The sequence below is a fragment of the Papio anubis genome, chromosome 18 (assembly GCF_008728515.1).
Source record: "Papio anubis isolate 15944 chromosome 18, Panubis1.0, whole genome shotgun sequence".
NCBI classification, from domain to species: domain Eukaryota; kingdom Metazoa; phylum Chordata; class Mammalia; order Primates; family Cercopithecidae; genus Papio; species Papio anubis.
Genome location: NC_044993.1, coordinates 28,134,836 through 28,162,292, shown reverse-complemented (window position 1 = coordinate 28,162,292; position 27,457 = coordinate 28,134,836). Strand labels below are relative to the sequence as shown.

At 34.1% G+C, this 27,457-nt stretch overlaps 1 protein-coding gene across 3 annotated transcripts in view; it reads right to left on the bottom strand.

Annotated features, from left to right (window-relative positions):
- Window positions 1-27,457, bottom strand: part of CDH8 (cadherin 8) — a 410,980-nt gene that overhangs the window by 74,941 nt on the left and 308,582 nt on the right. For all 3 annotated transcript variants that reach the window (XM_031658175.1, XM_031658177.1, XM_031658176.1), the window contains exons 9-10: window positions 23,577-23,698; window positions 10,004-10,121 (exon numbers count right to left, since the gene is read on the bottom strand). In XM_031658175.1, coding sequence (XP_031514035.1) covers window positions 10,004-10,121; window positions 23,577-23,698 — 240 coding nt within the window. The remainder of the gene's footprint in view (window positions 1-10,003; window positions 10,122-23,576; window positions 23,699-27,457) is intronic.

Here is a 27,457-nt window from a genome sequence, read left to right as displayed (position 1 = left end):
AGCCAGGCGTGGTGGTGGGTGCCTGTAGTCCCAGCTTCTCGGGAGGCTGAGGCAGGAGAATGGCGTGAACCCAGGAGGTGGAGCTTGCGGTGAGCCTAGATCAGGCCACTGCACTCCAGCCTGGGAGACAGACTCTGTCTCAAAAAAAAAAAAAAAAAAAAAAAAATCATGCATGCATATTACTGATCTATATTATGTGCATTGATATCAATATACTTTCTAGTCCCATCATTAGTGTTTCTGTGTGTGTGTAAAAGCCTCAAATAAACACCAAGAAAGGATGTAAGCACATCAAAATACCAAAAACCATCTCATTAATTTCCTTTTGGATAATCAAACAAGGTCTTATCATCATAGGGCCTATGTATTTGTAGAAAATATTCCATGAAACTTGTCTTTAAAAAACTTTTTTGGCCAATCCCTATTTCTCCTTTAAGTAAACTACATTCTAGTATATCTCTTAACTTTGACACACATATAACGATGTTTCATGTCTGCAAAAGTTTACTAAAGCTTTCTCATTTTGAAAGATCTGATAAATCAAAGTGGTATCAAATAAATAGCTTTACAAAATGCTTATATTTCCTTGTCTCCAGCCTTAAATGAAATATATTCCCAAATTATGAACTATTGGGACTATTTGTCATATGTTTATTGAGTTATTTTATTTTATGAGAATGGTTTATTTAATTTGTCAAGAATTCTGCCCAAAGATACTGAGAAAGAAAAGCTACAATGTTTTAGAAGCCTATCTTTTAATAATACTATCCAATATTTTAATATGGAAGATATTTTATACAGTAATTTCTATGGTAAAGATCACATCCATGATTTTTAAAAGTTAAAAAAATGAGAAAGTGCATAAAGTACCACAGAAATTACAGTAACTTCCCTTGGCATTTATCCTACATTCTTTCATCTATTTGACACGGTGCTTTTGTTTCAACATTTTCAAACACTTAGAGTCTGTTACAGAAAGTGAAAAGCCTTGTCCAAAGTCACTTCTCCATTAATTGGTGGACCTGGGAGTTGTCTGATTTTAACATTTGTGATGTTTCTTCTAACACCACATGTTTGAACACTCCATACGTTGGGATAGATGAGCCTTTAGCTCCCTAGCATGAACCCATTCATTTTGTAAGAGAAGAAACCGAATTTCAGGGAGAAGTAAATCACAGTGTGACCTTGATGGAATTAGCAATGACTGTCTGGTCAAGCAAAAGAATGAAATTCAGAGAAGGATGATTGTGCTCGGCAAACCAGTACAGTATCACCTTGTTTTCAGACCACCCTGAGATAAACAGCCTCAAAAGGCTGAGGATAATATCCTTGAGCAATAGAGGAAGGAAATTCTAGTAGGCAATCTACTAGAATGAAAGCAAACGCAATGAGTACCCAAAAAAGGTCCAAGCACAGCAATTACTATCTTCCTCAACAAAGTGCATCAGCACATTGATTTTGGTGTTACATTAGTGAACAGACAGAATAGGCAACAGATGGAATATGAACCCAGTGTCATGGCCAGAAATCAGAACAATAGTGTTCTCCAGTTTCCAGGAGGCCTCAGTAAACCCTGTACACTGAAAGTGAGCTAAAACCTCCATTAACTGACATGTATCTGAAACAACCATGCATAGGAGCTGGTAAAAGCATGAACCTCACATAATGCAACTTGTATGAAAAGTATAATGGTTTCTAATAAGCCTGCAAAATGGAATCATCAGCCCCAGTTCACTGGCAGTACTTTATCACAAATTACAGTGATGTCTATAGATCACTGTGCATTTGGAAAGGGCTCACTGACATTCTTTGACCCTGCTAGTATAAACACATTGAATAGTATGGTTTGACATACCTCATCTGAGCTCAGGCATAATAAGGACACCAATATGAAACTCAGAGGGAGAATCAGCTGCCCGTGATTAAAGATGTACATCACCATTCTGACCAGCCAAATGCTTCCTCAAGGTGGAATGGGAATGATGGAATCCACAAAGATCTTACACTTCTTTATGTAGGGCCAAGCTCAAAAAATTGGGTTAAGGAGGAAACTTTGTTTATGAAAGTATAGAATTTAGAGTATGTGATAATTCCTACAAAATCATAATATTGTTCAGACTTGCTTGTAAATTTCCCCACTCTATCACAACATTTCATTGTAAATTATAGTTTCCTCTCTAAGATTTCAAATTGTTATAAGACTGAGTCCTGAGGAAAACAAAAATATACTGTATAGAAGGACAAAACCTGTGTCTATTTAATTCACTGCTTTATTTCCAATTCCAATTCTTAAGGGTGTGCCTGGCACATGATAGACACCAAATAAATATGTATCAAATGAATGAATAAGGGAAAAAAAGATACTATCCATTATTAATAACCTCAGAAGACAGCGGGGAAAACATTCCTTGATTCATGTGTTTGCCTTAGCAGTTACCACACTGTCCTACAGAGAAAAGCAAAGAGGAAAAACTTTATAGCAACTGTTAACCACCCGCTTGCTCTGCCCATGGTTAAGAGAAACCATTGCCTGAATTATTGTGAATGATTTAAAATGAGCTAAATAGAAAAGGGAGAAAGCAGAGGATGGGAATTTCAGGCAAGGGGGAGGGAGAAGGGATTTAAAAAGCATAACTGGCTTGTCATGTTCAAACCAAAGCATGTATAAGGGGCATAGAAGACGGAAGAGAATAATGGAAAATAAAGTTAGGAAAACAGACATTCAATCTCATTGCCCTGGTATTTTTTTTAAGCACATATGAAGTTCTATATTTAGCATATAAGACTTTCATAAGCTATGTATTTACTAAGATACTCCTGGCTTAAAAATTCAGTCATTCTGTCACTGTTAAATATTCCGTTTGCCACTATGTAAAGAACTCTATGATCTTGCCAGCCAAATGAAAAAGAACAATTTTTAGGTACTCTCCATTTTTATTCTTTGATTATGTTACTGTAATGATGAATATGTTCAAAGAACTACTTAAGTTACCCAAATACTTCTCTTTCGCATTCCTCCTTTCCCTGTGCTTTACCCATGAACAATGTTTGCAGACATATTCAATCATTGGCCCATCGAGTAAGGGAAAATGCAAGAGCATATCATTCATCATCTCCCAAATACCTTACTTAGGTTCCTGATGAATATTTTTATTTGTTGCATTGGGTGAACGAATGAGATTCAAGAGGTTCATAAAATTATAATAGAAAGAGAGGAAGAGAAGAAGTAAACTAGTATTTATCATCACCAACTTGTCAGTCAATGAATTTTGTACAATACCATTTAAATTTTTTACTTAAATTAATATTTTATTATTTAAAACAACATTGGATAAATGTTATTATATAGACAAATGTTCAAGATTATTCAGTTACCTTGCAGGTTCCCGTAGATCATAATCAGAAGAGCTAAACCTAAATATTCCTAACTATAAAGCCTGTGCTGTTATATATTTCATAGTGTCTCTCCTTTATGTTTCATTCTAATTCATCCCAAGATAACCTTTTTTTCATGTTTATCTATGCTGAGTGCCTGCTTTATTGTTGCCAAATTACTCTCCTGCCTTCTCTATCTACTTCTTTAATAAACTGAGGGATCTGAAGCACTTGGTAGGTGGTACTCAGGTCACATCAGCAGATGGAATGTCACGTATGCCCAATGTTGTATCTATAAAGTGCTGAAATGAATGCAAAATGCAAACTTCTGTGCTGCAATGAGTTGAAATAATTGTCAACTACATTTAATATTTTTTTCAAAAAAAAACAAGAATTTGCATAGACTGACAGATCGTTTTGTTTCCACATTCAATTTTAATATTTGGTTGTGCTTTCCAAAGGACAGTTATGTTTGTTTAATATCCAGAAAATCCCAAGACTGATTTTTATGCTTGTAAGTAAAAGATAAATCAGTCAATAGCATTATTATTTAATGAAACAAACAGCAAAGTGGTATGGACGAGACTGTCTAAATGAAAAACATTTTTTCTAAGTAATTCTTTATATTCTTCCTTTATTATTTTATATAAGAATTTGGGGCAAAAGTCTCAGAAAGCAAAGTGCTCAAAGGAAAGATTCTATGCACAAAGGCATCTTTAAGATCACTAAGATAACTAAGCAGGTATCAGTTTATTTTCTTCAGAATTAGAAAGCTCTCTAAAGACTGGAAATGTTTGCTAGCAGATTGGCAGAAAAGGTCTGATGCAATTCAAAACTTCGAATAGCATTTTGACAAGCACAACTATAAATCTATAAAATCTGTGCTATGTAGCCGAATTATATCCTAGTGGTCAGTAATCTCAGAACTAAATTGTCTCCCATAACATACACTGAAAAATAGATACCAACATCAGTGCTAGGTCTGACCAGAGTAATCATTTTAGGATTTTCAACATGTATAAAGAAAATTGTTCACTTCTGCAGATACTCTTAAATTACAATTTTAAAAAGAAAATGAAAATCTGAAAACTACAAAATAACAAGAGTTTCACAAAAACTACTCAAGCAAAGAAAATCTCCTTGTCTTGTGACACTAACTGTACAGTCATACGCAACTTAGAAACTGGAAGTACAAATCTGTTATCTATTTTTTCTTAGCTTGCACATCGCCCTTAATTACCGTTTAGGCGACAAAATGAAACATAAATGTCTTTCTATCAACAGCACATTGCTGGAAGCATAAACAATAAATTATAAATTACTGAATCAGAAGCCTTTTTGGATCATATATGCATAGTGCTGTTCTCCGTATCTACGATCTGTCACACCTCCTGTTTCATGCAAATTGAGCACTACCTTTTATGATTCAACACTGAAGAAATGTCCCATGCTTCATATAGGTAATAGTAGACAACTTAAATGGAAAACACTTCCAGTCAATGTTTGGTGCTGTGTATTGTGCTGTGGAAAAGTCCACTATGTGAGCAGAACAGACAATACAATCATATCGGAAACATATTAAGATATTCACTATCATACTCATGCAAGTACACAGTTTTTGCTTGTTGCTTGGGGATGCTTGCCTGGGAAACCCAATCACAATGGTTCTGCTGTAGCTAAGAATATGTATATTTTTATAAAGGCGACTTGAGGAAAGAGAGGTTTCTTTTAGGAAAGCCTTCTATTGGCTCCAAAGCAGCCTATTGTAAAAGCAGAACTTAAGGAAGACTCAGGTGGCCAGAAAGAGGGCAATTGGCTTAGCAAGTTGGCATTCCTTGCTATATAGATCAGCAGGTAGGTCCTTCAAGTACAATCCATCCTGGCTAGGTATACCTGGCTTAAGGCAGAGGACAGAATGACTCTGTCTGCCTTGAAACCTATATCCTGAATACAGAAAAAGTATTCCTGAAGATTCAGCTGGAGAAAAGAGGGAGGACACAGCATCAGCTCTGGCTGGCATGAGAATCAGGAAAATCCACTTCCACTTTCAGGCAGCAAATTTGGGTTTTGCAATAAGGGAAGTTGGAGACAGACTGACGGTAGTCAAAAATGCAAAGGAAGGCTGTCTGTAATTTTCCAGCTATGTAAATGGTTCCCACAGAGTATGTGTGTTTGCAGGGAGGAATGGAAGTTTGGTGGCAATTTAGAACAATTTTGTATGCTAGAATTGAAAGTGATCCCAACAACTGGAAGCTACCATAGTGTGGAGGAACCTGAGTTTTGTTCTGGCAATGGAGCTATAGAAAGGTTTAAAAAAAAAAAAAAGCCGTCATATTCAAAACCCTATCCAGGAACCTGCAGCTATTTCTGTGGCGATAAAACTTTCAGAGTTGGTCCTCATCCTCTTCCTCCTTCTTTTTACTTTGTCTTTCTATTTTAATACCCTTTAGAATGCAACACATCGCAGTTGCAGCATAAGCAGATGTTTTTGCAATGCGTTCTAGTGAGGATCAGTGTTTTCCCAACTACTGATGAAGCCACGTTCAAAATTACTGCACAAGATTTATAATTCTGAAGAGTTAAAGCTTCAAAGAGACCTGGCTGAGAATGATAAGCCAGAGGAGATATAATATCGTATGAGAAGGAATTAATGAATTCATATAAAGTGACCTCATCCCTCTTACTGTTGTGTGTTTTTCCATGTGCCAGGCATTGTGCCAATGGCTGTCTAAGTGCTAGTTCACACATATCCATCGCGGCACAACTATGAGGCAGGTATTTTATCCCGGTGTTACAGATGGGAAAACTGAGGCTTAAAATGATTTGCTTAAAGTAAGAGTATTCGATACTTCCAGAAAATAAAAAATAAATAAACTTACACCATTTGAAGTAGGCCACTCAGTTGAGACAGAAATCCATCAGACAATGCATAAATTGTAATTTATACAGGTAATTATGTTACAGACAATGAGCTAACAGGAGTCATGTTTATTCCAAAGTAATGGTTAGTATCTACATTATTCAAATTATTTATCAAAAGTATGCATTGAAAGTAAGCTTCTTATCAATAATATTTCAGTCAATGTGGAGGCACTAAGAAGGAAACACGAACTGGTATCATCAGGTACTACGGTTCTCCTGCTGGGTTAAACATAACCAAGCTATAACTAAATCCAGGTCCACTGTCTATTTCTCTTCTTGCCATTGACTCTCCGTAGAGAGCAGAGATTTATATTTTCTCTCATTTCTCTACACACATGGTTGAAAAATTTCAGTATCAACCATGAGGGGTACTCTGGCAATTTGAATCACATTTTTTACCTACAGTGTTCAGGCTGAGGATGAGTAGTTTTCTACAGACCTCAAATTTCCTGCAAACAAGATATTTTAGAATCTCTAAAAGGTCCTTTTTTTCTTCCCTGTCTTGCTATATTTAATTGTTAGCTATTTTCCATTTCCATGATTAAAATTGAGGCGAGTACTGAAATGTGGTCAACAAAATTCTCTGCTTACAAATTCAGCCAACTGGAAGAAATCAGTATCTTGACCATATTCAAGGTGCTTTGATTTTTTTGGTGTGAACGTGTGGTATAAATGGTTCACTGTATTTTTGACCTTTACTTCTACCTTTATTTATACTGAAGGTTGCTTTCCTATTCTGGCAGAAATATAATTCTTATATATTTAGTAGAATTACTTGTGAAATAATTCATCTGTGTAGGAGACAAGAGACAGCTCATTTCTATCTCATTTTGTCTTTTATTGTGAATTAATTGATATAAATTGCATTGGGACCAATCCATATAAGAGAAAAGAAAAATTACAATAATTTTGAACTGAAATACATGGTGGCAAGTTCCTTAGAAAATGCCAAATACTGAAATCATCTCCCTTAAAGATCAAATTAAATAGGAGACAAACTTATTTATCAACTATAGATTTGATTATATTAGCTCTCTCAACATTTTAACATTTTTCTGGTAGGCTGGAACTTGTAACTCATACTGCTGTCAGTGGAGAAGCATCAGATACTGACCATTTAAAAATTTATCTTAAGAAGGAAAAAACCCTATAAACATGGCTATACCATCTGATTCTATCTCTCCATGTTTCCAACATAGAATATGCCATCATTTTAAAGTAAATCATATTTAGTATTTTGATTTTTTTGGTACTTTTTTGTGTTCTCTCATCATTAACAATTAATTTGCAGTAAGCATGCAAGATATCTATCTATCTGTCTATCTATCTATCTATGATGAATCTATTGATCTATCTATGTGTCTATCTATCTATCTCCAATGTCTTTTACAGCTTCTTTTCATTACTTTGTTTCTACATATTAAGACAAGACCATTTTTTTCTGTTTTTACAGTACCTATTCAAGTGCCAAATAAGTAGTGGTCTATGAAGCAAAACTCATGAATTTCTGAGCTAGGAAGAGGAACACAGAGTATAAACTTTATATATCTATTTCAAACCTGTGGTTTCATGATTTATTTTGTGAAGGATATGTTCAATATTTGGATCCTAAATCCAAAATCACAGTGAGCAGAGGTCCTACTTTCCATAAGGCAGTCCTGGTTTATGGTGTTTTTCAGACATAAATATAAGCAGCGACCCCTCTCACTTTAAAATGTGTCCCAGTAGAAACACTAAATTATGTGGTCGCTCTTTGTAAAACAAATAAACACAGTCTAAAATAAACAATCATGATGTATGGAGTACTCTTTCTGTTTCAAGTCATTTTTCAATAATAACTGACATCTTTAAAAAAATTTACAAAACAAAATAATATGAAAAACCTATAAGATAGATCATAATTTTAACTTCTATTTTCCAGTATCAAAATAAAACAGATAATGACATGATATTAAATATCCTATTACAGGGTTTATTATAATGTGTGATGAAGCAGAATGAGGTATTCTAAGTATTTAAACTTTTACTTTCTACTAATTTCCAAAATTTAAGAAAACACATACAATTCATTCATTGTAGAATTAAATCTCTTCTTTAAAAATATTAGGGCATAATAAATATGTGTCAAAATTAGACTTTCCCTGGTACCCAATAATATCTTCCCATTCACCCAATACCTTACGTGATGCCTTCTAGGACCACACTTACAACAAGCGTGTCTTGAAGTTACAAAATTTACAGGAAACACTAAGGATCTCAGAATATTTGGAATGGGAAGTAACTTCTTCATGGAGAACTTTAAATGCTGTGCATTTTATATGCAAAAATAATGCCCGATACTTACTAGTTCATAATCAGAATAAACATGGACCACACTTACGCACAGACTTCCAGTTCAGTTTGGGGTGTCTAAGGAGGCTTTGTGTTAGAAATATTCATATGATTTCCATTAAAAAATATTGGTGATGCTAATAAAGAAACAAAGACAATGGACTTGGATTACAGTTTCTAATCAAGGGTAGCTAACACATGAATACTCCATTATAGAGGAGACAGAAAGAGTTCTGTCTCCTTAGTTTTTATAATGGTGGAAGTCCGTTAAATTAGTAATATCCATATAACAACTGTCATTTCCTTTTTGTGATTCATCCACATTTATCAAAGCATCCCCAAAGAACGATGTAGCATTTTGTTAAAAGGCAAGGCCATACTATATTTAGCCATACAATGTTATTTTATTTCATAAAGGAAATTTTATCAAGATTCACTATCTCTTTAAATAGAATATTGCAAACAATACAAACAGATATCTTGAATCAAATTTTACTCTTCTGAGTATAGCTTGTATACAGACCACTGAGAGAGCTAAACAGATCCCTGTAGTAAAGCCAGAAAGAAGCCTGAGACATTGCTTATATTTTGCTAATCATTCTAAAACCGCTACAACTAAGACTTAAATACATTTGAACAAAAATCAAGTTTTATAATTTTTTTAAATAGATCGCAGCTTAGGAAACAAAACTTTCCAAATGAGATAGACTTTAAACAATAATATATGACTTTCATATATAATAAATAACATAGTTAAAGAAAACAGTAACCCAAGGTTGGTCCTCAGAAAATCTAATGAAATGGATTAAATGTGCTCAGTGAGTGAAAGACTTAACAATAAATCAGTTCCTATTAGCTCCAAAATAATACTGATAAGAAATGTCCTTCAAAAAGGATTTTCTGAACTAATTGTTATTGTTAAAGTTGGTACAGGCTTAAAACAAATACCTTTAATGTGTCCCCACAAACCAGGCAAAATTAGAATAGTTTTCCCTAAAGACGTGGTAAACAGTCAATTAAAACTTAACAATTGCAAAGTGTAAGCCAATTCCCCCTCTTAGGGATATCTCAGAATCTCAAAATACCTGGCAGCTTTAACAGGGGTTAAATTTTACTCTTCATTTTTTAAAGTAAGGTGATTGAGGTATTTCCTGGGAAAAAAATTAACTTTTTACATTAACACATTTCTTATCTCTTGTTTAAGTATTGAAAATTAGAAACTAAGGTAATTACCATGCCATTACGCTGATAAGCTGAATTTCAAGTGCTCACGGGTGAACAAAAATTATTTTAATGATATTTTCAGTGATGTTATGAAATCGCATCCTATTTTCCAATTTATATTGTACTCTGTGTAGAAAGCTAATATATTTACCTTCATTTTTCTTGATGGTGAAATTCGGATTGTTGACCATTTCTGGAAGGAGACTGTATAAGAAATAATGTCCGTTTTTGGGATCATCTTTGTCCATGGCGCTAACTGTTTGAATGACCTGAAACATAAAACTTGACGTCAGCATTTCTGATGATTCCAGAGGCTCCTACCATCGGTAAAAGCTTAGTGACATTCTTTTTGTGGCCTGATACTTTGACTCAAAGTCTCTTTTTCAGCTTTCTGAATTGTCATGGATGGTTTGTGCCAAGAATAAGGAGAAAAATCCATTACTGTAAAACCTCAGCTTTGATAAGTTGATGAAAATTAAGAGCATTACCTTTGTGTCCATTTGGTGTCTGTGGCTTGAAATAGCAAAGTTAAGTGTATTTGAAATATCCACTGGGCAATTACAGGTTTCTTTCCAATTTGAGTATTTACGGGCATCTAGAATGAGATTTGGAATTGTTACAGTGATTGTAGTGTGGTTCTTGGGAGGATCTTTGAGGTAAATGGCTTAAATCTTGAATCCTCACAACTCTTTTACTCATCAGGTTATAAGTGTTTGCCAAATAGTGTTCCTCAGCACAAACATCACTGCAACAAACCTCTCTGATGAGTTGCTTCTGTTCCCTCGCAATAATGAATAATGTTTTTTAAAGCTAGTGGATAACACGTGCAAACAATGCTTTGGAGTGTACCCTGAGATGAATAAATTATAGGGATTAGAATTACCACGGTGCAGAGAAATTTTTGGATAGATAGAGGTATTTGGAATTGGTGCCTATTGAATATGCTTGTTTCATTTGCAAAGCTACATTAACTTAATGCTAAAGTTGTTTCTTGGGATGTCAGATAATTATTTTAATAACTTGTATTTATGATGCTGTGATATTGCTAGTTCAATGTGACAAACTGGACAAGAGCTAATGTAGGAAAAATTTGAATGTATACTCCTACTGTGATATTAGATTTACCATAAAAAGTAGTTGACAGTGAAATGTTCTCAGGTTTATGATATTTCGAGGATATAATAATGATGCCAATGCTATTGTGTCTGTGGGAACAATTATGTCCCACTGAACTTCGAAACTTTGTTAAAGAGAAAAGAAATCAATTACTTCATTTTGAGAAGGGGTCATCTTTGCTTTCTAACTTACCACTCAAGTGTAAGAACCACAATTTCAGAACTTTTAGCAGCTATGGGTCTTTGCATTGTATCAAGCACATGTTATATGATAGGCAATTCATTCAATTTACTTGAGGCAAAAATAAAATACTTTTTCAATTTGTAGGTCTCCATTTTTAAAATGGAACATAATCTTACTTTGTAAGTGATTTTTGTTAAGGACTTTGTTGTCTAGTGATAATGTCTTATAAATAATTATGATTATATTTAGCTTGAGTGACAAAATAACATAAAATAATTTAAAATATAACTCATGGTTCAGACTGAGATAGTCATCAAGAGAAAGGACTCTGGAGTTAAGCTTCCCAGGTAAGATAAAAGTCACAGCTCTATTTGTGGCTCACTGTGTGACATTGAAGGAGTTACTGAAGTCTCTGAAACTTTATTTTCTTGTATGCCAGAAATACAAATGCAAAGACCATCTTTTCTCAGAGATTTGTTTTGATTATGAATTTAAAGTCATATAAATCTTTTGACAGTGTCTGGTTTCTAGTAAATGTTCAGTAAAATATTAGTCATCATCATCATTATTATTATTGTATTAACTAGGGCCATTGCTATGTATTGACGACCTGGCACTTTGATAAATCTTTATAAATGTAATGACTCTGTTACTCAATGATCCAGTATGATCAGATTAAAGAAGAATACAATTATATTTACTGTACCTAAACACATAGCATATTTGCCTTGACATTTAAGTGTAAAGAGAAGCTCTAGGGTACTTCTTTCATAAAAAATCAACATGAATTAAAGTACAAGGGGACTAGATTTGAAACATGGATAACTCCTTCGGACAGCCTGCAAGTAAAAATATTTAACAGAAAAGTATGAGTTTGACCACTTCACCTCAGAACAGCTGTGCTGGATTTTCATGTTAAAAAGTCAAGGGAATGACTATCTTTGACAAGAGCCTTCTTTCAGGCAATTATAAGGGAGAGGGAAAAACATTGCTTGTCAGCAAATGTAGCAGCTCCTTCTCCATTTACCCAGACTTCTCTCTATAGGACTTCTAGCCCCAGGTGCAACCACTGAAGATGTAACTCCTGAAGTGTGAGAGTGCATATGAGGAAGAAGGGCAAATGAAGAGAAGATGTCTTGGTTTTCTCAAGTGGAGATCAGTCATAATTAAATGCTTTCCTACAGTATACTTAGTGGATAAAGTTCCCATAATTAATACCATTCATACTATTTTCAAGTAACCTACGTGAAAATGGCTCATACCTGCTGTTGCATCTACAGGAGAGTCATTTGATTAGCTAAGCCACCATGACCAAAACAAAAGATGCAGTAATATAGCTTACCTGTAGCAAAGAAGCATAACTACCTACCACACTACATCTCAGAAGCTTGGTCTAAACATCACACCAGAATTTAATATATTTTTCCACCACTTATTTTAGCCAGGAACTCCTTAGATAAGCAATTTATTGAGCCACTAGAACTACTGATCAAAAAAGTCTCAGATTATAACTTAGCAATCGGTATTTCAAACAGCCTTCTGGGTAATTCTGGTGTACACACAAGTATGAGAACCACTGTTTTCAGCCAATGGAAAAGATCCATGTTCACAGTTCTCTCCTCATAATTCATTAAGAGGCTTTATATTGTCAAGCTCATGTCAAGTTCAGTGCATTATATGTTGGGGAGAAGGTGGCTGAAATGAATTATTACATTTTCTTCCAAATATCCCATAAATTGGTTATGATTAAGATTTTTGGTTAAACCACATTTGACACTTCAATACAGATAGCCCCTGCTTTGGCATTTTATCTAAAAGTAGATGCCAAGTAGGTCACTTGAAGGACTTTACACTATTAAAATGCATTAAGATATCCGTACTAATGAGGCTAAAGTTTTCATTGATGAAATAACTTCTGAATGTACTTAGCTTTAAACAGTAAAAGAAAAAGAATAGATTTGTTCAAAGAAGTGTACCTCCGCAGAGGCAGGTTGGAGACCACGTAGGGTCCACTGTGAGCTACCATGACCTCAGCTGATTTTTCAAGTAATTTCATTTCATGGGAATAATATAAAAATTTCTGGAGCAGTCATAAATACTTAGAAATATGCATCTAACGTTAAGCTTAAATATTTTCCCTTCTACCAGTGAAGTTAGTATGCAACTGAAAAATCTAATGTTTCATAATTTATTGTTGAAATATTTTCAATGTTAAGGAAAGCCGAAAGCAAAATATATGACTTTATTAGAGAAAACAAAGTGTACCTGGGATGTGAGAATAAGGAAATGAATTCGAGAACCATGCTTGGATTTTGATAGGAGCAGACTCTGTTCTATTTCTTGAGACTACAAAGTTGAAATTAAATAAACATTCTAAGACATGAAACTAGAAAACCATTGTGTTTTATAGTTTAATTCTGATCCTTAAAAATCTTCCATTGTTTATCAAAAATTCTAAATCTAAATTAGATTGTTTTTAACAGAGTATATTAAACTTTATTTTGGACTATTTTACATTAACTCAAAAACGTTTTATAGTTGCAGAATATCACTGCCATTTTGATCTTTTGAAAGGTCAGTCAGAAAGAAATACATATTTCATGATCTGATCTGTTAACAAGCATAACTGTATCATAGGATCTATTAGAACCTCTTCCGTGAGTTCCTGTAGATACTATCTATCAATATGATCTTATGTGTGAGGAGTAGTCATATATAAGATTTGACCCCTCACTGCTATTAGAATAACAGGTGGCACATGGCAACTATTTAATAACTATTGGCTAAATGAAGTAATTGATGAATAATAAATAAGCGATGGCAGGTACATTTTTGCGGCATCATTTATCCTCACAATACCTTGAGAAGGAAGGACTAAGAAACGTATCAGCACTGCGATACATCCAATATATTATATATATTCAAATTATATAGAGTATATATTACATATGTATATATACACACATACGTGTGTATGTACATGTGTGTGTATCTGTGTGAGTGTGTATAAAATGTCTGATCCCAGATAAGCCTAGTTACAAATTCTCTGCATCCATTGTCCCCAGTATATCAGGCTGCTTCAAAACTTATAGATATTTATAATTTCTATATATGTATTTCTATTAAATTGGGGCTTAGACCTTCAATACTTTGGAGTATGTGTAAGCGTGTCCCATCCATCCTTGCTGGCTTTGCTTTAGCAGCCTGAAGGTTCTTGATTGATTCTGACCAGTCAAATGCACACCCAAGTGGACATTTAGAAGAAATAGTTCTTTCTATGTATGGACAAGGTGAGAAAAACCTATTCTGTTGTAACTTTTGGAATGTTTTACAAGGTTTCTCAAATATACGTCTATCTCTAGAAAGACCCAGCAATAATAAACAGCGTGGCATCTTCAGTTGAAGCACACTGTCACTTTCTCAGGTAAAACTTAGTTTCCCTTTTCTCGAAATCCCTCTATAATGATGTGAATTGTAAGGTGATAGGGGGTGAAGGAAAGGAAGGGAAGTTACGGTCAAGGAAGAAGGAACAGCATAATGTTTGGCTTTCTATTAATGCTAGTATTATTGCCACTTTATTTCTAGTGATCATATTAACTTTCCTGAAATATTAACATCTATCTCTTAGAGTAGTTTTCACCATGGGAAAGAAAGAAAGAAGTAGTTTTCAACCATGAAAGAGCTTTATATGGCTGTCATTCCTCAACTTGAAATAGTATGAAATTATTTACGCATGCACATTTAGGAGGGGAGAGGTTATAGCCTTTATCAAATTATCAATGATGTCCGTAACTGAATAAAGCAAAACAAAATACATTAAGAGCCTTAAAGAATGGTGCTTAAAAATAGAAATTAGGCATGCAAGACAAATCAAGTTATAACAATGATGATTAATTGAAAGGGGGGAATATAGGTAATTAAGAAATTTTATCAACATCGACACAATAACCTAATTATTTCAAAACTGTATAATGTAGTACAGATATATTCACAGTTCATATCTAATCAAAATGTATTGTCTGGATTTTTTGATAAATTGCATGGCATTCCAGTCACTACCAGGATTTTTATTCCCTACCCATTCAACATGTTTTCCGAGCTCACCATTTTTGTTTGTTTGTGTTTTTGGCCTGAAACATCTTTGCCTTAAAATTTATTAGGTGGCCATTTACAGCATGTAGCTTGCAGGTCTGACCTACAGGAAATATGGCAGAAGGAAGTAGATGAGGTTCTAATCTTATTGACACACTAAATGAAGTCCTCAGTCCTCTGGGCAGAATTTGGGACTCTGCCTTCATAAATGCATTGTAGAACTTCCAACATTTTTTTCAGTGTTGGATTTTTCATTCACTTTACCTTTATTGAAACTAAATTGAAGCCAAGCAATACAACGTTAGGATTCCAGAAGAATATATCTATACAAAGTTTGGATTTTCCAGTTTTTTTCTGCCTCTTGCATTCTTTTGGTGGACTCTGTATATCTGATGTGTATTTTGTATGCTAATGAAATTATCAATATTAAATACAAACCACTCCATCTCTTACCCTGATTTAAAAATCTATAGTTCATTTTCATTAGTAGGATAAAATTCACAGTTTACCACATAGCTTAGAAGAATCAACTCCCTTTTCAATCTTATCTCTTCTTCACCCTTACTCTATTACTTTGTGGTAATATCTCCTGATACCTCCTTAAGATTATAAATAGTAATTCCTATATTGAAAATATGTTCCATTGTTTATCTTCCCAGAGCAAGATTTTTCCAACTGGGTCCCATCTTCCACAAATTTTATAATTTTCTCTGAAGGAAATTTGAAAGATTTTATAGTCAACTATCCTTGGCAAACTCGAAATACCATATAATTTTCTTGGGGATTCATATATATTTCTAAATGCAAGAGAAACTTGTAGTAAAACAAAACAAACAGAAGATCATGTTTAATTTTGTCTAATTTAATGTCTCCCAATTTTATTAGGTAATACACACACACACACACACACACACACACACACACGCAAACATACACACACACACACACAAATCAAACCACATCATATATTGGCATGCTACAGCACAAGTTTCTATGAAAAACTCACTTTGAATAATGCTATCCTCTAAAACTCCATTTGAGTCTTTAAAAGATTGGAAGACTTTCTCAAAAGCCTCTGTGTGAAGGTGTGTGTCTACCTAGCTTAATAGTTACAGCACTGTTAGCATTAGCTTCTCTGTCTTCCCAATATTATCTCAGATCCTCTGGTACCAGATTGTATGCAATTTATAAATCGTCACAAACACAAAGCCTAGGCTTAAAATCTCTTACCACCTAGAGTCAATTTGACTTTCTTTAAAAAACCTGCTCATCATCATGGCTTTTATGTGCAAATGGAAACAAGTGTATCCAGGTTTCTTACCTGGCTCCCATCCTAATTCTTATCCAATATTCTGTAGTTTGAAAATATGATGAAAATATATCAGTCGGTAATAGCCCAAGACTTTAAACAATCTTTTATACCATTTTCTCTGTAGATAATCAATCTCAATTAAATTAGGGGCCAGAATAAAACGTGAAATTTGTAACCATGCAAGAGACCCAGTCAATATCTACAGAACTGCAAGTGAGTCTTTGAAAGACTGAGATAGAATGTGTTTCTATATAATGATTCCAGTGAATTTTTTTAAAATTTAATCCACAGATTCACATGGGGAGGAGTGAAGTATGGGTCCTTCTTTCACCCTTGACAAATAAAGTACTTGTAAATTATCAGAGGAATAGTTTTTCCAATATTAGAGCAATAGATTTGTCTATTATATTGACCAATTTAGGAATCAAGTATAGTGTGTTGCTTTAAGCCATCTCATAAATGTATAACAATAACAATAAAACCCAACAAATATAATAGGAATAAAGTGTTTTTTTTTGCTTTTTAGACCACAAGACTGGTTCAAATAAATACCACTGAAAATTACAAGTATTTATTTAGTATGTATTTACGTATCTATATACCAATATCTATTTCGTTATTCTGAAGATCTTAGGGCTTAAACTAACAGAGATTATGGTTCAGCATCACAAAACTAGTAAATAGGAAAGAGCTGATTCATGTTTAGATTGTTCAAGTCCAGACCCTTCAAATATATATATATATATATATATATATATATATATGTATTCACTTTTGCTTTTCTTTTCTGCCAAACTTGTGCTCCAAAAATCATACTTTTGTTAATGACTCTCTCGAAATGTGTTTTGCTACATGTGGTTTCTTCAAATGTTGTTTTATGCATTCCATTAATTTACCATCACCTTACTCCACCCAAAATAAAGTGAAAATGGTATTTTATGCATTTTGTGGAGGCTATCAATTTCATCTGTTTTAAAATCAATCCTGTCTCCCTCTTGTGTATGCAGATAGATTATGAAAGATGCCTGCTGGCAGGAAAGCTAAAATTAAATCTCCTATATTTATTATTTCATGAATGTTATAAAGTACCGTAACTTCATTTTATTGCTTCACATTTATTAGATAAAGACTCACAGAAACCAGACCAAAAAAAGGACCAAACCCATTCATTGCTAGTGTTTATCAAGGGATAATTATCTTTACTTCTCTTATTAAGCTTTATTTCTTTTCATTTAAGGTTTGATGAAATGCTTTTGAGTAAGAACATCATTTGTCACAGGAATGTATTGTTTTCTTTGGAAAAAATGCTCACTCTTGATCAGACTCAAGTTCTCATGATTATTTTATAAGAGGTGTGTCACACAGACATAGAATTTCAAAGTGCTGCTTCCTTGGAGAGCATTGTGACATCCTAGAAATCTCAGGGACTCTGGCACTTTTAAGAGCAGACTTTAAAATTAATTTTTGCCACTTTTCATGGTAAATCTTAAGTAAAACTCATAGTCTTTTTCAGCCTCAGCTTTTATATCTATAAAATGTGGTGCTAACACCAAGTTCCCAGAGAAGGAATGCTGATTATATGTTAGATCTGTGTGTACACTTTTCACTTATGTAAGCAATAAGCTTTCTCAATTACTTGCATCTCCATAGCCACCACCTTAGACCTGGCTACCATTATCTTTTGCAGTAACAGCTTCCTAACTGTGCTTCCTGCTTAATCATGTGTGTGCATGTGTGTATTTTATTCAAGCATAAAACTCTTTATGTTCAATCTCATTTTTGCTTATTACATGCTAGTCACAAGCATCTTCCACTCAATGACCCTTCCACTGAAGGGTCAATGACCCTTCAGGATATTTGCACATGCCTATTCTGTTGGCTAGAAGACTGCCTTCATGCCTAGCTCTTTCTCTTTTTTTCCAATTTCACCATAAACAACACTCATTTCAAAAGTAACTTTATTTGACAATACTACATAAAGTAGATCCCTGAGTTTTCATTGTTCCTCTCTGTCTAGTTGCTTAAATATTTATTTCAAGCCAGTTTTTAAAATTTTAAATTATTTTATTTATTCATTCTATTCTTTTCACAGAATCTCTTCTTCACTAAATTCCTAAGAAAAAATAATTTTTGACCCTTTCACATTGTTTCTTCAGATTGTATTACAACAATGAGCATCTTGTAGATGGGTAATAAATATTGTCCAATAAATAAATGAGGAATTTTTCATCTGAAGAGGTTAGCATGCATACTGTGTGTTTATAAGTGGAACAAGTGTTTCCATGATAATATCTAAGAAATTACTTTTTGAAGTATCTGTCATTGCTGAACGAAATTATTTAGAACCATGATTCTAAGATTTTGTGAATATCTGTTATGTGTTAAGCATTGGCTAGATATATATCATCCAGAAGTATGAGTGACTACCTTTTTATTTGAACTTTGATACCCCCATAATAAACAAACTTTATATTTCTGCAATGTTGGAGAGAATGAAAGATGAGATTAAAGAAGAGAAACCAAAATATTTTTGTTTGTTTCTCTTTTTTAACTCAGATATAATTACTTGACACCAAACAGTAACTTGTATGATAGTGACGAAGCTCAAATTATACTCCACTAGATTTATTTATAGTTACAGAAATTCTTTCCTGAAGAATAACTGAAACTGCCCGTCACCTCTCAAACAATGAATATTTTCTGAGACTGAACAAAACACCTTGCCTCATGCCTCAGAAGAAAATATTCAATTCAGTCCCTGCACTGATAGATCATCCACAGAAAGTCACCCTAATTCTGTATATGGTAACCAAGAGGTTAATATCTGAAATAAAATCCAAGGAAGATCCTAGTAAGGAGGTAAGAGTTAGAACACAGTTATAGAAGGTCCTCTGGCCAACATTGGTCACTGAAGTTCTATATTTTTCCTTCGCGTTTGGTTCTGAGTGTGGGGTTGTCAAGTATATTGAAGGAAGATACTGATTTCTTCACATTTGTTACCTGTTCCTCCACTCGTCCAGCCAGATTACCATTCTCTTCAGAAAGACTCTGGTTTATCCCCAGCTGTCTCCTTTTCAGTACTTGATAGATGTTTTCTGTCTCTGGTGAAACTTGTCCTATATTAAGAGGTCTTTTCATTGAGATAGCTCCATTTCCCCTTCTCCCTTCAGCATCCCACCTGTCCAGAAGATTTGAAACATTTTCTGCAATTCTATCATTTATAATTTTAATTAAATGTTTGCCAGAGAGAAAATTCCATGAAGGTAAAAAAAAAAAAAAAGGCTGATTTTGGGGGTGTGGTATACTGCTATATTTTCAGTACCTAGCCCACTCCTGGAACATAGTTCGTGTTCAGTGAGTATTTACTGACTGACAGAAACCCATCACCCTGTCAGACACACAAACTGTCAGACATATATTTGGCTTTCTGATTTTGGAATCTCAACACACATTCCCATTTTTGCCCTGGACATTAGAGAGAAGTAAGTGGAGAATATCCTATTTAACCTTCCTGTTAAACTGGGAGCCAAGTAATCTGCAAATGACTATATCATGTCACCACTGAATTAGAGTCGAAAGATGTATACCATCTTAAGTCTTTTGACTTAAAACAAATTACCTGAAACTATCCGATTTTTCAAAAAATATAGATAATTAGCAATGATAACATATATTAACATTTAATTATGCAACAGAGGGATTATTTAAAAGGATTCTAATCAAACGTGATTCAGGTGGATTTTGTGTAATGGACTGTGAACCATTACTCCCTATTGAGGTTGTGGTTACACTTTTGAGAGAACAAATTCAAGGGAAGGTCACCTTTAACTTCAGAATCATGAGAAGGTGGAAGGAGCACATATGATTTCCAATTCTACTTTCAAAGTGAATCTAGACCTATTTTAGCTCAGATGTATCATGAACTGGAGATAACTGCCTAGACAGGAGAAAGCGACCTCCCTCTTTTTCTTCTTCTTTTTCATTCTGACTGTATTTAGATGAGTTCAATTCAGTGGAAAAAATATAAAGCACAACAGAATTCTCTATGCTCATGTTGATACTCATTTTCATTTTGTGAGCCCTTTCGAAAACCTGTTTACATAGGCCCTCTCAGTCCAGACAGTTTATACAGCCTGGATTTTTGTTAATGGCTTATCCTTCCTTGATTATTGCTAATAATTTCCAGCTACACCATCTCCCAAGAAGCTGATCCCCCGAGTTTAGTCTTAAATCCACACCTTCCAGCCAAACAAGACATTTGAATGTCACCTGCAGTTTTTCTGAGGCTGTTGTAAAGCAGACATAAATTGTTTAAGAATATTGAGAAAACTATGAATTTAATGGCTCATTCGGTTTTTGACGTTTGTTTTTCATGAGCATGTGATCATCTGCTAAGGAATATTTTAGTTCCATAGTGAGTCAGTCATTTGTGTGGTATTATGAGAGATGATTGAAAGTATATCTTTGTTGAACTTCTATAAGTAAACACTTGTGTGAATAACAAATACAAATTTTGATAAATGTTAAATATAAAAATTAGATCATTGAGCATTAGACGTAACTTAGAAGTGATGTAAGGGATAAAACCTGAATTCTGACTAGCACAAAGGATTCAAAGAGTTCAAGAAAGTTGTTTCGCCGGGCGCGGTGGCTCACGCCTGTAATCCCAGCACTTTGGGAGGCCGAGGCGGGCGGATCACAAGGTCAGGAGATCGAGACCACAGTGAAACCCCGTCTCTACTAAAAATACAAAAAATTAGCCGGGCGCGGTGGTGGGCGCCTGTAGTCCCAGCTACTCAGGAGGCTGAGGCAGGAGAATGGCGGGAACCCGGGAGGCGGAGCTTGCAGTGAGCCGAGATCGCGCCACTGCACTCCAGCCTGGGCCACAGCGCGAGACTCCGTCTCAAAAAAAAAAAAAAAAAAAAAAAAAAAAAAAGAAAGTTGTTTCAACAATGGCATGTACATCAGTCAGCCATATGTCCAAAAATGTTGCTAAGGCATCAAAGATCTGATCCTTTCATTTAACTAATGAACTCTAATAAATATGCCTAAACAGATCATTAGAGGATAAGATGGTGTAGCACACATACACAAAACATAAGTGGTTCTTCAGACAAAGAGTCATTCATTGTGATTTGCAAAAATCATAAAACAAAGAATCAATTTTTTATTTTGGTTTTGCATAGGAAAGATGAGAAAACAATGCATTTTTTTCTGAAGTTAAGAAGAACGACTGAGAAATCATTAAAACTTTGAAAACAGTCAAAATCCACAGGGCAAACCTACAAATTCCCAAAGATCCAAGAAGCATGCTTGTCAATAACACAAGTGAAGCCAATGTTGAGTTTTTGAAATATCAATGTCATTGACTCTTTGAACTTATGTGATAAGGTTTGCACGATCTATGGGGTTTTATTTAAATTCTGAAGTATTTTACAGACTCTATGTGATTGAAAAAGTCTAGCTTATCAGTCTGTGATTTGGCTACATTATCTCAACAATGATCTGGTCCACACAACAAGCATATCCTTGAAACAACCTGACATATTTTGATCAAACTCTCTCTGACAACTCAATCTACCAATTTAGGTAGATGGTATTTATTGATATATGTGTATTAAAAAAACACATACGCACTCCCTTCTCAAAGGATCACAAATGAAGATGCTCAAAACGTGTGATTGACGGGGGTAATTCCACATAATAAAATTAGGAAACATTTAAGCTAATGTTAGAATGTTATAAAAATAAACATGTATGACTACTAAAGCTGAATGCTTTGATGAGATCTTGTCTTGATGTTTAAAAGTTAATCAGTTTTATTATTAGAATTTTAGCTTTAACGTGTGTGTGGTGGGGGGGCGGTGTCTTATTCTGGTAGATGGAAACAATACTAATCCTCCAGATACGTGGGAGCAGTCTAGGGGGAAATGCCCAATGTTTTATAGGAGGGTAACAAATTGATCATTTATAATAAAAGCATATGGCTACAGTGCTAGTCCTTTCTTTAGGGGAAAAAAATCTGACTCTTGTCAGGTAAGCTGCTTAGCAAATAGTTAAGTATAATTCCTAACACCCACATGAGGCACAAGAATAGTTGGATTAACAACTCCAGTGTCATACTGTCAGCTGCTGTTTATTTAAATTAAAATGTCACCATCCAGAAATAAATTAGGAAGTTGAAAAATGATAAATTTCTTAAACATACAGTACTTTGGTACCTTGTTCAAATAAATCTGTTACATTTATGGTTTTGCAGAACTTTACATAGGCTATTTCCATTTTGACATTCAGAGTATAGCAGATATTTGTTTCTGTTCATTTTGTTTAACTGTTTTCCTCGCTTTCTTCCTCCCTCTTTTTCTCTCACCCTCCCTCCCTCCCACTCCCATTCCTGTTCCCTCTCCCTCTCCCTTTCCTTCTCCCTCTCTCTCGCTTTCTTTATGTTTCTTTTTTCAGTTTTCATCTATGCTATATGAGGCACAAAAAAATGTTCTACTAATACACACATCTCAAACGCGTGTTGTTCATCTTATGCTGATCTAAATGTATATACATATTTACAGATTTCAATATTCACTTCCTACAACTTTCTATAAACCACTGGTCTTCTTGGGTTTCACTGTTATTTGTTATTCATATGTTTGCTATGAAACAAATGTCTCCTCTCCATGAGGTTTTACCTTGCTTCTTGTCATTTGAAAGTAAAAATTCAGTCCCCATCACTCTAAGACATCTCCTGCTATCATCTAGATCCCAAGATATTTTAAGACAGTGATTTGGCTCTGGGTTCGTGGCACAGCAGGTTGTTCCACTTTAGGAGCCAATTTGGTCATAAGTAGGAAGAGAAATAACATCTGATGGAGAAAAAAAATTCCCTCTCTGTTCCCATTTGGATGTGTTTCTTGCCTGAGACTTTGCAGATCATAAATGATGCAAATGCACAATATAATGCAGGTTAATCAAATATGAGACAGTTGTATACAAACATATTCAGCATTAACAACATGGAGATATTTACTTGGCCGGGTTTTCCATTTTCACATAAAAATGCCTCATATTCGGATGCGAATTCAGGGGCGTTGTCATTGACATCCAGCACTTTAATAGCAACAGGTACTCGTGATATCTGACTGTGGTTCCCTATGGGAAGGAAAAAATAACATCAGCATTGAGGGTATTTCATTTTAACGTGCAACTCAACTTTCTCTTGAAAGCATGTGGGTCTGTTTCCAACTTCCCTTAATTAGGATGTTTTCAACATGGTGATTATAGAGTCTGACCAAGTAAGAAAAATAGCAAGTGCTTGACTGCTTTAAAAAAAGCATAAATTGTTATTTCAAACACCATTTGCTGGAGTTTAGCTTGATAAAGACCATATCTGAATAAATTAAAAGAGGTTTCTTTGATAAAGCAAGCTTTATTTTACTGATAAAATACATTCTTTAAAAGAAAAGTGTTGTATACAACAAAAATGTATCTCTTTTTTTCTTGAGTAGAACATAACCCATTTTAAGCTATTACTTGCTTGACTGGCTGTATAATAGAGATGAACACTTAAAACCTAGCAAAAGGCCAGAACCAAATCACTTGTTGAGAAGTGGTCCTTAACAATGATAAAAGAGATAAGATTAAAGATGAAGTATCATATATTTTATGAATTGCATTTTTCATTAAAATTGACCCTGGAATATTTTTGGATAAGATGATCCCAAGTCATTTTAATATTGTCATTTTCATGAAGATTTTTGTCAATGTAAATGAACAATAATCTTCTAATCTTTCCAGGTCAATTCCAATAGCAGAGAACTCAATATAAAATCCTTAATCCCCAAATCCTTATTTTTTAAAATTATATATACACACACACACATAGAAGGAGATCTAGTCCATTAATACATTGCTGACTTGGGCCATGTTACGATTTTCACTTGCAATAAATGAAATATAGTTTGACTTTGTACCATGTAATAATCTTTTGATCTGTTATAAATTATACAGAATGCATTGGAGATGGCCAATTATTTACTTGTGTTTCTGTGGCACTGAATATTTATAAGCAAGTTGAGAGGAGAAAAATGTTTGGCTTTGAATATTGACAAACAGACTTGCATTTGATATATCAAACTCCTCTTTTTGACAGTTGATTACATTTGGAGCTCTAAAATACTCGTTTTTTTGCTTAAAGACAAAAGTACTCCTAAAGCATACACCAAATAGCTATAGCTATGCTACAGATTTACAGTTGGTTTGCCCTGCTGGCTCTGCTACAAGATTTGAATGTAGTTGAGTGCCATGACAACTCTCCAATATTCTAATTTGGTTAACTACAAGTGGCTGAATACTATCCCGAGGAATTAAGGGAACTTGACTTCACTTCCCAAAAATCAAGGTGATGGCCTGAAATGTCTCACTGGAGATATCTATATATATTTGTGTGTATATATATAAAATGAACTTGTTTATTCTTCATTCAGGAAGGAAACATGCACTTTCCTAGTTTTGATAGAAGGAAGAATCTAAATAGAAGTTTAACATATGACTCTAAGACAACGAACTCATATTTTATCCTTTATCTATTCAACAAAACTCTACAAAGTTTACAATTTAAGTAAGGTATGGTTATATATTTAAATATTTACTTCCATTTCCCAGTCTGACCATTAGCTAAGTAGCAGTTCTTGGAGAGTAAAAAGGAGCATAGTGTTTTGTGTTAACCATGAGCATTTGGAGCCTCAGCTTTCCCTTCTACTACTTGTGTGACTCTGAGCAAATAATTTAAACTCAATTTGTTTCCTGAAAAAACTGAAACACAGGAACTTTGGTTATAGAATTATTACAAATGTTATGTGAGAAAAAATTAAAAGTGTCTCATACAGTATTGGACACACATTCAAAGGTATTCTAGCCTTTGCCTTTTGCAATTTTCCACATCAACAGCACCATATATATTGAATGTTTACTATTCATGATGCAAAATATTTCGCATAATCATATTTCATTCAATCTGCACAAAAACTCTATGAAGTAGCTAACGGGATCCCCATATGTAAGATGTAAACCTGACACTTAAAATATTATATAATTTTACCAAGATTACTAAGTTAAGCATTGACTTCAAAATGTGATTTTGCTCTTCCAGACATAAGCCACTTTCATAGCATAACACTGATGAAGTCCAAAAAAATACATATACGTGTGTGTTTGTGCCTGTGTGTATGTGTGTGTATGAAGGTTACTAATTATTACTATCTCCTCAAGAATGTTTATAAATTTGGTACAAATACTTACCTGAAGTTTGATCAATATTTGTTGGGCTTTGGCCCAAATATGAAATACCAAATGTCTAAGGGGTTGTACCATCAATAATAGTTTCAGAATTGCACTCATAATCTGCAACCCTCCCTATGAAACTGTGCAATTTAACTTCCAGAATTTTGCTCATGGTCCTATTTCACCCCACTGAAGTCCTGTTAATTGATTAATTTCCTCTTGTAATTCTCTGTTGCAATTCCAAGAATTGCTGGTTATTCCTTTTAACTCTGTAACACTCATTCTTTCCGTTCTACATCCTAGACCAATTTTTGTGCATGTAAATAATTAAAGAAACTTCTACTAGATATTGTTACTTTAATCTCACTAAGTATTCAATTAATAAATAGCGATTAGCACAGGCTTAATAAACTGCATGTACAGATTAGACAGTGAATAATAGGGGCACAGTCTTAGAAAACTGAAAGTATAAGTAAAAGCTACCATATTCCTTAAACATTATTTTGCTCCTTCTGAAGTGAAAAAATTGCTAATCTTATGGATTCAGATACACTGACAATGGTTGATTAGGCCAAGTCAACTATGTATGATATTATTCTTTGCTTTCCTTATCTTTAATGTTACATGCATGCACACACACACACACACACACTCATATCTACACACTACAAGCAAACATGCATATACACATTTTCTTCCCACTCTTTTGGTTAAAAAATTGTCAAAGTCCATTCTTAGTTTTCTCTTTTCTTTTTAATTTGGCCTCATAGTTGCAATAAATTGCAAATATCTCTTAGACCTAGATGACCGACAGGTGGCAAAACTCAGGCATAAAGGATGAACAAACTCCATCAGCTTCTTATTGGAGGCAATTTTCAACATTAAAGTAGCTTTTCTCATATGTCGCATATAGGACAAAGTGGTATTTATCTATTCCTGGGGCCCAGTGCAAAATACCAACTAATATTTTTTTAGGAACAATGTGGGACTAGGGAGCTATTACTTAACACTGTTGGAAAATCATGAATGACATAGAATGTTTTTTCAATTATCTTAATTCATGTGTCCCAGCATCTCTACAAGCAACTAATGTTTTAGTATAATGGTCAAAGAACTCTTTGTAAATAATTAGTATTTTCTTCTTTAGTTTGTGATTCTTTATAGTTCTGTGAGAAACTCGGAACTAAATTTGGAACCCACTTTTTATAGCTGTAAATAATATCATGATGTACAAATTCAACTATTTTTTACATTTATTTAACAATTACGCAAGTGTACTAAATTAATTTGTTCTTATTTAGTTGTGTTGTAGATATTTCTAGATGTTTCCTTTTCATATTGTATCTATTTCTTTAGAAAAATTAAACAAAATAAAACCTAAACTGTTTACTCTGCACTGAAAAGCTATTTCCAGGTGGTTAGAATTTCTCTAGTTATCCCTCAACATTTAGCATAAATCACATCTCTTCCAGAAAGTCTTTTTAACACATGGTTCAATTTTGTTTGTTTATTTTCTTGTTGTTGTTTTTTAAGACTTATTACATGATAGCCTGAGGAACTCTACAAACCCAGTCTCCAGAAAACTGGTGAAAGTTTTTTAAAAATAATTATAGTCTATGGAAAAAGTCC